Source organism: Arvicola amphibius, chromosome 5 (assembly GCF_903992535.2).
Source record: "Arvicola amphibius chromosome 5, mArvAmp1.2, whole genome shotgun sequence".
In the NCBI taxonomy this organism is placed as follows: domain Eukaryota; kingdom Metazoa; phylum Chordata; class Mammalia; order Rodentia; family Cricetidae; genus Arvicola; species Arvicola amphibius.
Genome location: NC_052051.1, coordinates 49,949,692 through 49,964,745, shown reverse-complemented (window position 1 = coordinate 49,964,745; position 15,054 = coordinate 49,949,692). Strand labels below are relative to the sequence as shown.

Genomic DNA, 15,054 nt, shown 5'->3' with positions numbered 1-15,054 from the left:
GAATTCAACATCCAACTTCTTTCTTCTTTCTGTTTCAAGCTGTTCGTTTCATACATATGTAATATATTTTCCATGTGTTTCGCCTGCTCCACATCTGCTGTCTGACATATAATTAGCGCTCAGAGCCTGGAGGGAGGCTTCTGCTCCAACACTAGAGCTGAGGAGTAAGCAGCACAGGGCAGTGGCTGCTGGACCACACTGCCTCTCACTCTAGGATTCCTTCCTACAGCATTTTTAAAGTAAAACCACTTCATCCACACAAATATTAAAATATGTCACAGCAGTTAGCTTAGTGATTCCCTAATTACCCGAATTCTTAAACCTAGACATATTTGCTTAAAAGCAAGTACTTGAGTCGACTGTGTTGCCCTGTGGTCAAACACTTGACCAGGAAGCAAGAGGTCCTGAATTCAACCTCTAGCACAACAAAATGAACGACAAACAAGAACAAAATGACATGGCTTATGTGACAGATTCAGTCTTGAACAAAGAACCCTATTATATGTTATTAACTGATTAGCGAGCTTTTTATAAGTACCTGTGTTATATGCAAAAAATAAAAAACAAACCAAAAAACCCAGAACATCTGCAGGGGCAAAACCCATGGTACATTACATTCTATATGCACGTATATATAACACACATATATACACAATATACATCTGACGTAAGAGGCCAGGATTCTGGGACAGAAACACCGTATGTGATAAAGAAAACATTACTGTGAAATCCCACGCCATGGATACTGACAGCAGAACTGCTTTAACAGACCCAAACCTGTTAAACAAGAGCAGCAGCCTCTGCATTCCACCTTGCTCCACTTACCAGGTAACAAGAATACAAACTCATAACAACCAACATTCTTCAACTGTTTGACCTCAATAGTGAGGGAAAAAGAAAAAAAAAAAACTTACTCTCGAAATCTTTTGCTGTGGATTTTGGTTATGGTTGACGATGCCATTGGGCTGCCTATGCCGGAACTAGCAGGAGAGCCTTGCGACACAGGTGTCATACAGTACGGAGAGTTCTGACTTGCTGGAGAAAGTGAAGCATCACTGGGCATGCTCAGTCCAGTATCTGTGGAGATGCAAGGTGACAGGGAAGAACCTGACAACTTCAAATGCTAAGAAGCTCCAGGTGGACACAGACAATTTAGATGGCAGAATTTTCTCCGGTCATACCCTAATTCTCCGGAAGCTAGTAAGTTAGGTATTTTCCTATCACAAATTATTTCTTACAAACTAACAGAATCAAGTATGTAAAACCATCATACCCAAGAAAAACCAAGCATAGCTTAGAAGTTTCCACAGAGGAGATGGGGAAGCAATTTTCTAAGATACATATACTAAGGATCTGTACCTTCTGCACAGTGTTTCTACACATCTCTATTTCGCCAGCTATTTCTTAAATTTTTCTTTCAAATTCTACAAGGTAGTGGCGAGGACAATCCTATGTCACTCCATGTCTCCTGACTCTCCACACCCACACCTGCACCCCTGACTCTACACCCACACCTGCTCTCCCTCCTGATTCTCTACACCCACACCTGCTCTCCCTCCTGACTCTCTACACCCACACCTGCTTACCCTCCTGACTCTCTACACCCACACCTGCTTACCCTCTTGACTCTCTACACCCACACCTGCTTACCCTCTTGACTCTCTACACCCACACCTGCTTACCCTCTTGACTCTCTACACCCACACCTGCTCTCCCTCCTGACTCTCTACACCCACACCTGCTTACCCTCTTGACTCTCTACACCCACACCTGCTTACCCTCTTGACTCTCTACACCCACACCTGCTCTCCCTGATTCTCTACACCCACACCTGCTCTCCCTCCTAATTCTCTACACCCACACCTGCTTACCCTCTTGACTCTCTACACCCACACCTGCTTACCCTCTTGACTCTCTACACCCACACCTGCTCTCCCTCCTGATTCTCTACACCCACACCTGCTCTCCGATTCTCTACCCACACACCTGCTCACCCTCCTAACTCTCTACACCCACACCTGCTTACCCTCCTGATTCTCTACACCCACACCTGCTCTCCCTCCTGATTCTCTACACCCACACCTGCTTACCCTCTTGACTCTCTACACCCACACCTGCTCTCCCTCCTGATTCTCTACACCCACACCTGCTCTCCCTCCTGACTCTCTACACCCACACCTGCTTACTCTCTTGACTCTCTACACCCACACCTGCTCTCCCTCCTGATTCTCTACACCCACACCTGCTCTCCCTGATTCTCTACACACACACACCTGCTCACCCTCCTAACTCTCTACACCCACACCTGCTCTCCCTCCTGACTCTCTACACCCACACCTGTTTACTCTCTTGACTCTCTACACCCACACCTGCTCTCCCTCCTGATTCTCTACACCCACACCTGCTCTCCCTGATTCTCTACACACACACACCTGCTCACCCTCCTAACTCTCTACACCCACACCTGCTCTCCCTCCTGACTCTCTACATCCACACCTGCTTACCCTCCTGACTCTCTACACCCACACCTGCTCACGCTCCTGACTTTCTACACCCACACCTGCTCTCCCTCCTGACTCTCTACACCCACACCTGCTCTCCCTCCTGACTCTCTACACCCACACCTGCTCTCCCTCCTGACTCTCTACACCCACACCTGCTCACCATTCTGATGCCTCTCCTGAGTCTCCTCTTCCCTACCTACTTATCTGGCATTAGGCAGCCACACTTTTAGATGCAAACTATCAACTCTGCCTGCTTCTCTTCAACATGTAAACTCGGGAAGTGAATTTGTATATTCAGTCTAATAATAACAAAGCTACACATTAATCGTATCTGTTTATTGGATTATTCGCCCTGACAATGAGCCTCTGATCATTCTGTTTCCAGCCTCTCACCTCCACTACTTACTGAACACATCTGGTAGCTATTCAATCAAAATCAGAGGGATGAATAGGTGAATGGGCACACATAAATCTAGGGGAATCATACTGAGAATAAAGGGAAACCCCAGCCAAGCACATCCTAGATAAATAATGCTTGGGAATAAATTCACTTTTCGAAAAGTAGTGAAAAACTCCTGTTTGATTTCTGCACAAATCAGACTGACCTTGCTGCAAAACTCTGTGTGGCTATGTAATATACCAGGTAGAACCTCTCTGCTGGAATGTGCTGGGCATGAATAGACTCTTTCTCTGCTTTGTAGTTCTCTACTCCTTATACCTTATATATTAATTCCCTCAAATCAAGAAAGGAAATCAATAAAAAATAATCTGAAAAACATTCCTAAAAAGAAAACAACTGGTAAATAGTGTTCCCTATGTAAAATATGATGAACAAGAACTCTTATGACAATCCCAGGAGTCCCGGGCACACGGAAGAGCCCAATGCTGGAGATGTTACTACAAAGTGTTAGAGACCTGCTATGTAACACCTGTCCACCCTCCCAGCCATCCGCCTTCAAAAGACAGCGTGGAAGTCAACGTACATAGAATACAGTGCTCAGCTTCCACTTGAGGCCCAGCCAATGAGGCTTTCCTCTCAGTGGCAACACTGCAGACAGGACAGAGAGAGGTGTCCTCACCTTCCTGGGAGATGGTCTCCTGAGGCAAGTCACTGGCGAGGTCCAAATGTGCTTCTGTTGGCTCCTCGGCTCCCAAAACACTGTGTTCCACAGTCAGACGTCCCTTCTTCTCCTCTCTTTCTTTCAGAATAACCTGAAAGCCATTGCACAGTTCCTCAGTCACTGCTCTCAACTAGGTGTGAACTATCCCAAAGGCACAGCCATGAGGGCTTCAGTTGGCTGCTATCTGACCTGTACAAATGCGACTGTTACTTTAGGAACTGCAAGTGGATGGGAATGCTGTACAGAGAATGCAGGGCGAGTGTGCTAAGAGTGCACAGCCAGACGCTCTTCACCTGCCTCCATCTCCAAATAAAGGGAAGCAGGATGGTGGGGGAACACAAACACTCCACACTGCCTCAATCTTGAAACCCTAGGTGACCAAGGAGGATTTCCCAAACAGTGACTAACTGTAAGTTTAGAAACCAACTCATACAATTCATGTGATTTACACTCCATTCAGGAATGAACTGTCCCACTCTGACCCTACTAGACCAAAGCAGATACCATCACCAATTTATAGCTAAGGAAGACGGAGGTAAAAACGTGAGCCTAAAGTTGCTCTACTACATACAGAGCAAACACCGAGGTTATAAGGTGCAGGGCTAGAAGCTGGAGGCAGAATGCCTGTCTCAGATATATTAGGTCTCGGGCCAGACCTCCAGCACTGAAAAAGAGATGAGAAGGAGAAAGGGGGGCATGGCTGTGGAGATGGCTCAGCGGTTAAACTGCTTGCTGTACAAGCTTACAAGTGAAGTTTGGATCTCCAGAACACACAAAAATGCCAGGTGGGTGTGGCAGATCACCCAAGAATCGGGGCCCAGGAGGCTGAGATGTGGTTCCTGAAGCTGGCCAAACCCACCATATCAGTGAGCTCTGGGTTCCAGTGAGATACCATTCCTCAAAGAACAGGGTCAAGGGCAATCGAGGAAACTCGGACATGAACCTTAGGCTTCTACATGCTGGCCTCCACACAGGCATGCCAACATATGCATGCCCACACATACATCTAGGAGGAAAAACTGCAAAGGGAGGACAGATCTGAGCTTCTAATTTCTAAGGATTTAGTATTTGGGGATAGGAAATGTTTAGCTGCTTATTCTCTAACTTTATAGAAAACTTCACTTTGTAGGACCTTCTTCATACAAGACAACTGCCATACAATGCTGGTTTTGAATTAACTGGTCACACACAGCCATGTATATGAATATATTACAATATTTGCTTCCTAAAACACAACTAATTTTGCAAAGAAATAAAAAGTAAACCCTTAATTATCCTATAAAAGAGACATCTCTAGATTGGGGGTTACCTTTTTGAGTGCTGTGGGTCGTTTTAGCTTTGCAATTTCCTTCTCTTTTCCTTTCTTTGCTTTAGAGGAAGTAATGTCCAGAGAATTAGAGGACGTCAAACAGGGCTGACTTTTGGCTAAAGGCTTTCTGTTAGCAGAGTCTTTCGTGTGAAAAGCAGCTGCGGTGGCGACTGCAAACAAAAACACATTAACTTACTACTGCAGCCATAGCCAGACACCTGGACAATTTCTGATATTAAATCTTCAAAAAACACAAGCATTCTCTCTCCAGGACAAAAAAGACACCATAGTATCAGGCTCAGCAGTCCCTCAGACACACCTTCTTCCTGAGTCTTCAACCTCCCTAAGATGAGGAAGTAAGTCAAGGCAGTCAGCTGACCGAGAGGTCTCAAGTAAGCCTGAACTGTTAGTTCAACTCCACTTCAGCAACCGAGCGTGCACATTCTCTGCAGCTGCTCCCAGTTAGACTGGCCCACCTTTGGTGTGCTCACTCCTACAGAATTGGCTACTCACCCCTTACAAACTCCTGCAGCCTGTCTATGCTCCTCTTCAGCTGAGAGTCAGGAAGGAAATTCTCTCACCCATTCCCGGTGCTACTCAGTACCTGCTACACCCCTGCTCATATTCTCAGTCTTTAACCCTGATCTTTCAACGTTCCTAAGCCTCCAATCTCAACCCCTTCACTCTAGCAGAATGTTCCTGTCACTTTCTTGAGAAGACGTTGCTCAAGTTACAAAAAACATCCAAAAGCAGGGGACAGATATCCTTACAACTGTCCAAGTCCCACTATCGACCTCGGCTCTTCATGTCACCTTAGTTCCTCTAGTGCCTGTGCTGATCCTTCCCACATTCATGTCCTCCACCCCCAAGCTCTGTTCTCTGAGCCACCCCCTTCTATCTAAAAGAAAAGAGGGGTTGGGAGGCAAACACACAAAACCTGGCTCCTCAGCTGGCTTGCCTTCAGCCTAAGGCACTCTTACTGCCCAATCTCTGCCAGTTTAGATGTCTCAGCATCGTTCTGACATCATTTTTTTCCAAACCACTAGCATCTGATTTTGGCTGTATTCACTGTATTTTAAGTACTACTGTCAAGACCCAGTAGAAGCCAGGCAGTGGTGGTGCACACTTTTAATCCCAGCACTCAGAAGGCAGAAGAGGGCAGATCTGAGTTAGAGGCCAGCCTGGTCTACAGAGCATGTTCCAGGACAGTCAGGACTATACAGAGAAAACCTGTCTCAATGCCCCTACCCCAAAGATCCAACAGAACCATTTGCAGTTGCCAAATACAATTTCCCAATTTTCAAAAATTCTTCCTGGGACACCATTCACTCATGTTTATATGTGTGGCTCTTCTTCCTTCTGTCCCTGAAACCCAGTCACTCCATGGGCTTTCCCCTCACTTTAAATGCACTGACTTCCCATCTGAACTACACGTGCATAAACACATGACAAACGGGGTCTCCAGGGCCACGACTGCTAGCATTTCAAGTCCAAAGCCACTGTCAACTCTCCTTATATCACTGTAGTATCCTCGCAGCCCTCTTCACTAAGCCAGAGAGCACATGTAGGATGTTGTGTAGGTGAGAGTGCACCTGCACATGTGTGCATGCCCACATCTACACTAGCTAGATAATGAGCTTCCAGGATCTGCGGTCTCTGCCTCTAGCACCGGGACTACGGGCACTGCCGTCCATGCCTGGCTTTAGATGGTACCATAGATCCAAATGTAGGCTTCATGCTCACACGACATGCACTTTACTGATGAATGATGAAGCCATGAATGATGAAGCCATCTCTGCAATACCCTGGAGCTGTTTTTGGCCTGTTTCTACATCCTGCTATTCCTTGCTCCATCAATTCCTTACAAATTTTCACTCCCATAATCTCATTCTTTTCTTGAATTTCCCAACAGCTTTCTTTGTATCCAATACTCTCAAATAAAGATTGGTGATTGAAAGGAGTCTCGTTTCTATCTGCTAGGAATCCTATCCATTCCCCAAAGCCCAATCAAACCCCACCTTCCATGAAGTCACTTGTTAACCGGTATTTCTCTTCACCTATGCCATCAATCCCTCCCATATACAGGCTCACAGAACTCGCTGCATCTCTCTTGAGGTACTTCAGTTGATCAGTTATTCATGTGTCTCCTCTCCCACTGGACTATAAACTTTTAAAAGGAGATTTATCTTATGTATACAAATGCTTTGCCTGGAGGGATGGATGTGTACCATGTGGATGCTTGGTGTCTATGTCAGAGCACATTATATCCCCTGGATCTACAGTTATGAATGGTTATGAGTTGTCACTTGAGTGCTGGGAACTAAACCCAGGTCCTCTGCAGCAAGAACAAGTGCCGACTGCTAACCCACCTCATAGCTGAGTCAGCTATGAGCTTCCTGAGTGGGCCTATCCTCACCATCTCCGTAACCCCAACAGCTCCAGACAGCGCAGCCTAAGCACAGATATTCAGAGTTGTTTAACAACATTTTTAAAATATTTATTTATTTATTTTATGCATATGAGTGTTCTACCTGCATGTACGCATTTATGCCAGAAGAGGGCATCAGATCCCACTGTAGATGGTTCTGAGCCACCATGTAGCTGTTGAGAACTTAACTCAGGACCTCTGGAAAAGCAATGTTCTTAACCACTGAGCCATCTCTCCAGCTCTTAACACGTATTAAATCAACCAAAGTTGTAGAGATGGAGATATAGGTCAGTGGAAGAACACTTGCCTGGTATGCATAAGACCTTCAGTTCAAGCCCAGCATTGAAAAAAATATATATGGAAAAAAATATGGTGATTACAGATTCAGTTCAATGGTAGTGTCTGTCTAGCCAAGCACAGGGCCCTTGCTTAGACAAGCTTTAGTTCTCAGTAACTAAAGAAAAATAGTTAAAATGACAAATGGCTAGGTATGGTGGCTCACACCAGTAGTTCCAGCACTTGGGAAACTAAGGAAGCCTTATTTAAAAACAAAAATAGAAATAGCAACAACAAAAATTCCAACAAAATTATAACGATCACGGGTTAACCACCTCTTCTTTGTAATAATGTTCATTAGTTTACTGAGTGGTTATAACACAGATTTTCTAAGTACTATATATCTATCAGCTCATTTATTCCCCAAACAACCTTGAAGCCAGAACCATCACTACTCTGTTTTAATGTAGGGAACTAAAGTACAGGAAGATAAATATCTGCCTAAAGAAACACATCAAAGAGCAGGAGGCCAAGCTCAGCAGTTTGACGAGAACCCAAGCTGTGAGCTGAAAGGCCACTTCCTCTGCTATATCCAGGGCGAGGTGACTGCCACTCTTCACATCTCAGCAGCATGCAACTCTAGGCATTCAGTGTCACCTCTACCAAGAGTCACTCAAAGCACAGGGCTCCACTACACGAGTGAGCAGCTACACGTTAGCATTTTGCACACAGATACAGCTGCGTTCCTGTCTGTTTACCTATTCAGCAACAGTCCTGGAACTGGACAATCTGGGAACAGAACAGACAGAAAATTCTGCTTCTCACCATTAGTCCTTTTAATTCATGCCCTTCCCTCATTTTTGCTATCCCTCTAAAAGGAAAGGAAGGAGATCAAACAGTCTCTAAAACTGACGAGGTTGGCTACAAGAGGAACAGTTTCAGTGGCAAGCCAGATCAGTGTCTCATTTACATATATTAAACTATCAAAATTTGTCATTTAATTGGACACTTTCATAGTTAACAGAGCCAAATTACCCTGTGGGTTTTAATTTTATCCTTTGAAGAAAAAAACAAAACAAAAAATGGGGCCAGGGAAGACGGTAAGTGTCTGTACAACAAGCCTGATGACCTGAGTTCCACTGATCCTCAGCAGCCATGGTGGAAGAAGACAGACTCCTGAAAGCTGTCCTCTGACATCAGCATGCATGCTAGGTGTGCACACCCACAGTCTTTCTACGAGAGAGAGAGAGAGAGAGAGAGAGAGAGAGAGAGAGAGAGAGAGAGAGAGAGAGAAATCAAGTGCAGAGTAGAGAGGGAGAAAGAGAAAGATTACACAGCTATACCCCAAAGGCTGCAGCAAACTGCCCACACTAAGGAATCACCTGGGTACGCCAGTGGTCTGGTGTTGGTGATCTGGCGTGCTTTCATTGCTTGCTGTTGCTTCTCCAGAGCAGCTAGCATGTCCCCTAAATCTAGCTGTACAGGGGTTTTATTCTTTTTCCCAGCTGCTTTTGATAAAGCTTCCTAAAAGACGAATAAGAAATGATTCATTTTTTTCTGATTAGGAAAGTATGAGAAATTGTAATTACATTTGACATTCCTGTCCATCCCACCAAGCCCAGCAAACAATCACAACTGTGAATAAAATGACTACATACCTGCAATTTTTTTTGCTCCATACTTATTTCTGAGTATTCTTGTGCTGTGGCAAGGGCTGCAGCTAGTGCTTTCTTCTTTTGACTCTTGGCTCGTTTGGGAACTGACGTGGTAATGGGAATTGGAGTCTGAACTATATTGATGGGTGAGTTTTCAGGTAAGTCATCCAACTAGGAAGCAAGAGAGACAGATCTGTTAGTCACCTCACAGAGGCCAGACCGTAAGGAAAGACAAAGCAGACTGAGGCAGGTGCTGCAGGACAGAGGAGGCGCAGAGGACTGAGGGCCATAAAGAGTAGGGTGAGAGCAAGGACCATTTCAGAATGTCCTTTCTTTCCTGACAAAAGGACAAAAAGCTGACGATAACAGGTGGTGCTTGTCTGGGGGAAATTTCTATATAAGCTGTACGCTGTATGACAGTACTTACTGTTTTCTCATTTAGAAACAGAACAGCACATTTCCTAGAAACTACTTTTGTTTAGGAAAAGAAACAGTAAGGCTCAGCAGGTACAGGAGTCTGCCGCCAAGACTGAAAACCTGGGTTCACTGTGACATCCATGGACAGACTCCTGCAAGTTGTCCTCTATCTTCCTCAAGCACGCCGTGCTCCCAGCCACCCATATATGCACATAAACTTAAGCACAACTGCGGTAAGATCTCTCAAGTGCTTAGAGTCAGCACTAACATATAATCCCCACACCATGTGTCCTGTGTCCTTCCCACCAATCTCAAGACTTCCTTCCACATAGCTAAGTTCAAAAGGTGTCTATTTTTCTTATAATTTTGAAAGGAGTTACTTACTACTTTTGAAGGAAGTTTCTGTTGAATATTCTCATCTTTAGAATTTCCATTCTCACTTAGTTCTTGAAACCCATCTTCATCCTGAAATAGTTTGCCTGATGTCAGTGAAAATGTTCAGAACTAACCCTACAAAGGAGTGTGTGTGTGTGTGTGTGTGTGTGTGTGTATGTGTCCATGCCTGCATGTCTGTGTGAGGTGTATGCTTGGTATGTATGGGTGTGCAAGTGTGCATGCCTGCATGTGGGGGGTATGCTCGGTGTATATGGGGGGATACATGCACATGTGTGTGCGTGTGTGTATGGATATGTATGTGCGCATGTCTGCATGTGGGGGTGTGCTCAATGCATGTGTGGGGATGCATGCACATGTGTGTGTGTGGATATGTATGTGAGCATGTCTACATGTGGGGGTGTGCTCATATATGTGTGTGTGGGATGCATACACATATATGTGTGTATGGATGGGCATGTGTGCATGCCTGCATGTGGGGGGGTTCCTGGTGTACGTGGGTGGGGATGCATGCATGTGTGCATGTGTGTGTGTGCACTCATACATGTGAACACGTGTTTGCTGGGCATCAAACCCAGTGCCTTACTTATGCTAACTAGCTACTCTATCAATGAGCAACCTCCCCAACATAGAAACATTTTATGCTTGACAGTTCTGAAAGGTAGGAAAATAGTGTATATTTTATCCTACTGTTGAACTATTCTAAATCAGTCTTAAAAAGGAAATGTTATTTCTCCCATGCTAAACCTATTTTTTATTCAAGCATGAAGTCATATCACATCTGTACGTCTTTTAAATTTCTGAAATCCTTTTTTCATTCTTATACTAATTATATCCTAAGACAGGTAAGTAACTGAAAAGAATTCAAACTGGATTTATCATATTCAGATAATTTGGAGATCTTAAGTAGTTTAGTATTCATTTTAAAAATGTATTCTATTCCCTATTACATACAATTTGAATGTTTAAAATACTTTTACAATGTTTTCATTCAAATTAATTTCTTAGTCAATATTCTTTTGATTGTGTAGAAACAATCATACAAGTGTGCCTATAATAAATTATCATATTTATACTTGAACTATTCTTCTGAGATTACAATGCACTTTTGTTAAAGGGAAGGAATAGAAGTAATAGTTTATCAGTCCCAAAAATATTGAACTTGTATAAAATCCACAAGAAAAGAAAGACTGCTTAACCTGGGACTTATGAAAATGTTGCACAAAGCCCCCGTTCCTGAGAAGGTTGAGGTCTTGAGGGACTTGCTTGGGAGAGTACTAACTCTGCAAGCATGAGGAGCTGATTTGATCCCCAGAACCTAAGTAAAAATAGCTGCGCAGTGGCAGGCACTGAGAGCCCAGTGCTGAGATGTGAAGACAGGCAGATCCAGGAGGCTCACGGGCCAGTCTGCCTTGCTTTATCACTGAGCTCCAGGCCAATGAGAAATCTTCTGACAAAAAAAAAAAAAAAAAAAAAATCAAGGTGGATGGTATCTGAGGGACAAGGTTGTCTTCTGGCTTCCACATGCCCACAAACAGGAACCACACACACAGCTAACAAAGAAACAAACGAACATGGTATTGAACCCAGGGAGTCAAGCAAAGCCCCAACTCAAGTCTCCCTCCAGGCATACAGCAATATACCCAGCTAGTATTTTAAGTTTAATCACCTATAAACAGAAAACAACAGGGGCTGATGGGATAGGTCAGCATTAGAATGTCAGCTCAGCAAGCACAAAGCCCTGGGTTCTAGCCTCATTTAAACAGGGTCAGTCATTGGCACATACTTTCATCCTAGCACTCAGGAGGAAGAGCCAGGTGGATCTCTGTGAGTGCAAGACTAGCCTTGTCTACATAGAGACTTCCAGAACAGCCAGGGCTACACAGAGAGACCCTGTCACTTAAAAGGAAAAAAAAAGGGGGGGGGGGGTATGCTGCTGTCTTCCTAGAAACTATTACCAAAGTTGCAGTCCAATTTCAATATTAACAGAAAATCACTTATTGTAATATTATCTACCAAGAATTTAAATTTCCTAATGTTTGTTTTGTTTTCTTGAGACATGTTCTCACACAATAGTGCATGCTAATAGGCTTAAAGCAATCCTCCCTTCTCAGCTCCGGAGAGCTAGGATTACAGGTTTAAACCACCATACCTGGCTCGTGGTTTCCAGATTTTAACTGATGTTAATATAAGTTTCTTAGAACCTTTTTTGTTCATGAAATCAGTGAGTACCTGTCCAGTAAGGCAACTGTTCCTGCAGAGTAGGTCAGACACACTCAGCTACTGTGGGACGTCATTCAGTTAGTTAACATACTAATCCCTGTCCTCAAGACTTCCAGATTAATGCACATCTGACAACCCACTTTATAGAAATCCATGCTCTAACTGAAGCGAGCTGCGCAGACTTACCAGGAATGGCTGAAACAACAACATACAACAAGCTTATCCTTCAAGATCCACCCGAAGGTGCTTGTTCTATGTTCTAGTCCAACCACAGCAAACTGCACGTAAGGTATGTCCACGTCTGTACCCTCCCACCACACAGCACTCCTATGTGTGCCACTCACAACACTTCCTGTTACAGTCCCAGGCTGGAACAAAAGCTAGCTAACTGAACAAACACTAGAAACACTGACTTAGGATGTATGTTCTCGGAAAGCCAAGAAAACAGCCGTTTTTCTTTTTTTCTCCAAGATTCTCCTGAATGGGAGCAGAAATTATTTTGATTAAATTACTCAAATCTGAAAAACCTTACAGACATACCCAATGATGACAAAAGCAGCTTCTAATCCACACACCACTCAAAACAGACATTAATAAAGGGGATGTTAGCTTACATAAATATAATCAAGACAAAAATGAGACAGCAAGTCAAGTGATTTATAATCTGACAGAGTAACATGTTAAGTCTCGAACAATATTTATAACATAATTACATACTAAATTAATTTCTTATGAAGACTTTTTGTAGAATAGTTTAAAAATAAAATTTGAAAAAGTTACCTCAAAATATAAAGTGTCAGAATTTAGGTCCCTTCTATGAGACTGAGCAGAGTTTAGGTGCTTATTGTCTTGTCTCTTTTGCAAACTCTGTCTTCTTTCGGAGGAAGTACTATGTCCTCGGCATCTGAATCCAGCCTAAGAAACCCCAGAGGAAAGAAAATATCATTTCCAAGTAACTTTATCATTGAAGTACCTCAAACTTGTAAAGGAGCACAAAGAAGTGTGTGACTCAAGGAACTTCTATAAAGCACAGCTTATCTTAACAGCTAAAGCTTCCAATACAACCGACAGTGAGGTGGACTGTCTTCTGCCCCCAGAACTGAACACTGTTAAGCCTGACAAGCCTAAGGTCCAGGAGGTGAAGAGCCCTGTTGACAGGCTATGTCCTGACGCAGCAGAGCATCATTAGCTGGCGAGAAGCGTGGCTGCTAGTAAATCATCGCCTGAAAAAATCTCCAGGAACCCTGCTGAGTGAAAAAAGCCAACCCTGAAATGATTACAAGATCAAGGAGCGATAGGAGGACCAAAAACTTAAGGTTATCCTTAGTCACCCTAAACTAAAAAAAGCAATCCTAGAGATAATTTTTCTTAGTGATATCTTATTAGAGCCTTGCCTTCAGGGAAATGAGCTGAAGCAGCAAGGGCAGAGGCCTATAACCCCAGCACTAGAGAGGGAGAGGCAGGACTGCACAGTCAGGGCCGACCGGGGCTGAAATATGAACAGTGCCAGGTAGCTGAGCTACAATGCAAGATTCTCAGTCATTAATAAAGAACCCTACCACCAAAAACAAAAACAAACAAAACAAAAAACAGAGAAGAAAAAAAAATGAAAGGAAATGGAACTTTATCCAGTCACATAAAGTATTATTCTCCTGTTATCTAAACGAGAGCTCCCTATGGTGAGTCCTGAGCCCTGGGAGACAGGGACTTCTGGAAGTGATTAGGTCACAAGAAGAGAGCACTATGGAAGGCATTTATGAAGCCTATAAAAGGGACCCAGAGGACTCTCAGATGCTCTTCCCTAAAGGGCAACAGTGAGAACCCTTCACCAGACAGCCAACTTCCTAGACCTGACCTTGATTTACTACTCATAAGCATCAAGTCTACAGCGCTTCTTCATAGTAACACAGATTCAGACATCTTACTAATAAGTCTGCAAAACATTTCACTGTAAGAGGGCAAAGAAAAAGCATGGTGAGCATTCTAAGAACTTCAAGATACTTCTCTTAAGAACCTATGAACCTTAAGAACCTTAAGAAGCCAGCTGATGATAAACACCCCTCAGAAGAAATTAAAAAGACAGGAGAAGTTCCTCTCTGCTGACACCTACCTCAAAATCCTAACAGGAAACAACGTGAGCCAGTCAGGAGATTAAGGACAAAAGCTTCTGAAATCAACACACAGACCTACACCTGACCATTCCCATGCCTGCTGCTATGAACTAGTTAGTATATATGTATTGGTGGTGTCAAAAATATCTAACAGTTTTTCTTTAAAAAATAAATGCAACTTGATACTTATAGGTGGAGACAAAAAGTACCAGGATTGCCAAGAATGGTGATTAATATCTTTGATGCCAACACTAAGGAGGGAGAGGCAAACAAATTTCTGTGAATTTGAGGCCAGTCTGGTCTACAAAGTGAGTTTTAGGCCAGCCACGGTTACACAGAGAGACCCTGTCATCAATAATAAATGAACAAAGAAAAAAGGAAAAAAGTGCTAACAACTTAAAACTTTCAAAATAAGTTTCCACAAGGTCCGAGAAGCAAGTATTCCAATAACTTCTGAACAAATCAATAACCTCATGATAACTCAATGCTTCCTGTCAGTTTTCCTAAGTAAGTTTTGTTGCTGGAAAGGTGAGCATATGAACCAGACACGGTGGTAGCATATGTCTGCAGTCCTAACATTCAGGAAGCAGAGGCAAGAAGATCACCTCAAGTTTAAA

The 15,054-nt window shown here is 43.5% G+C and overlaps 1 protein-coding gene across 3 annotated transcripts in view; it reads right to left on the bottom strand.

The window, feature by feature from the left end:
• Secisbp2l (SECIS binding protein 2 like) overlaps window positions 1-15,054 on the bottom strand; it is a 48,257-nt gene that overhangs the window by 10,795 nt on the left and 22,408 nt on the right. For 2 of the 3 annotated variants that reach the window (XM_038329347.1, XM_038329348.1), the window contains exons 8-14: window positions 13,107-13,241; window positions 10,095-10,175; window positions 9,297-9,464; window positions 9,021-9,162; window positions 4,935-5,104; window positions 3,584-3,716; window positions 915-1,077 (exon numbers count right to left, since the gene is read on the bottom strand). In XM_038329347.1, coding sequence (XP_038185275.1) covers window positions 915-1,077; window positions 3,584-3,716; window positions 4,935-5,104; window positions 9,021-9,162; window positions 9,297-9,464; window positions 10,095-10,175; window positions 13,107-13,241 — 992 coding nt within the window. The remainder of the gene's footprint in view (window positions 1-914; window positions 1,078-3,583; window positions 3,717-4,934; window positions 5,105-9,020; window positions 9,163-9,296; window positions 9,465-10,094; window positions 10,176-13,106; window positions 13,242-15,054) is intronic. The other variant, XM_038329349.1, reaches the window with a different exon arrangement.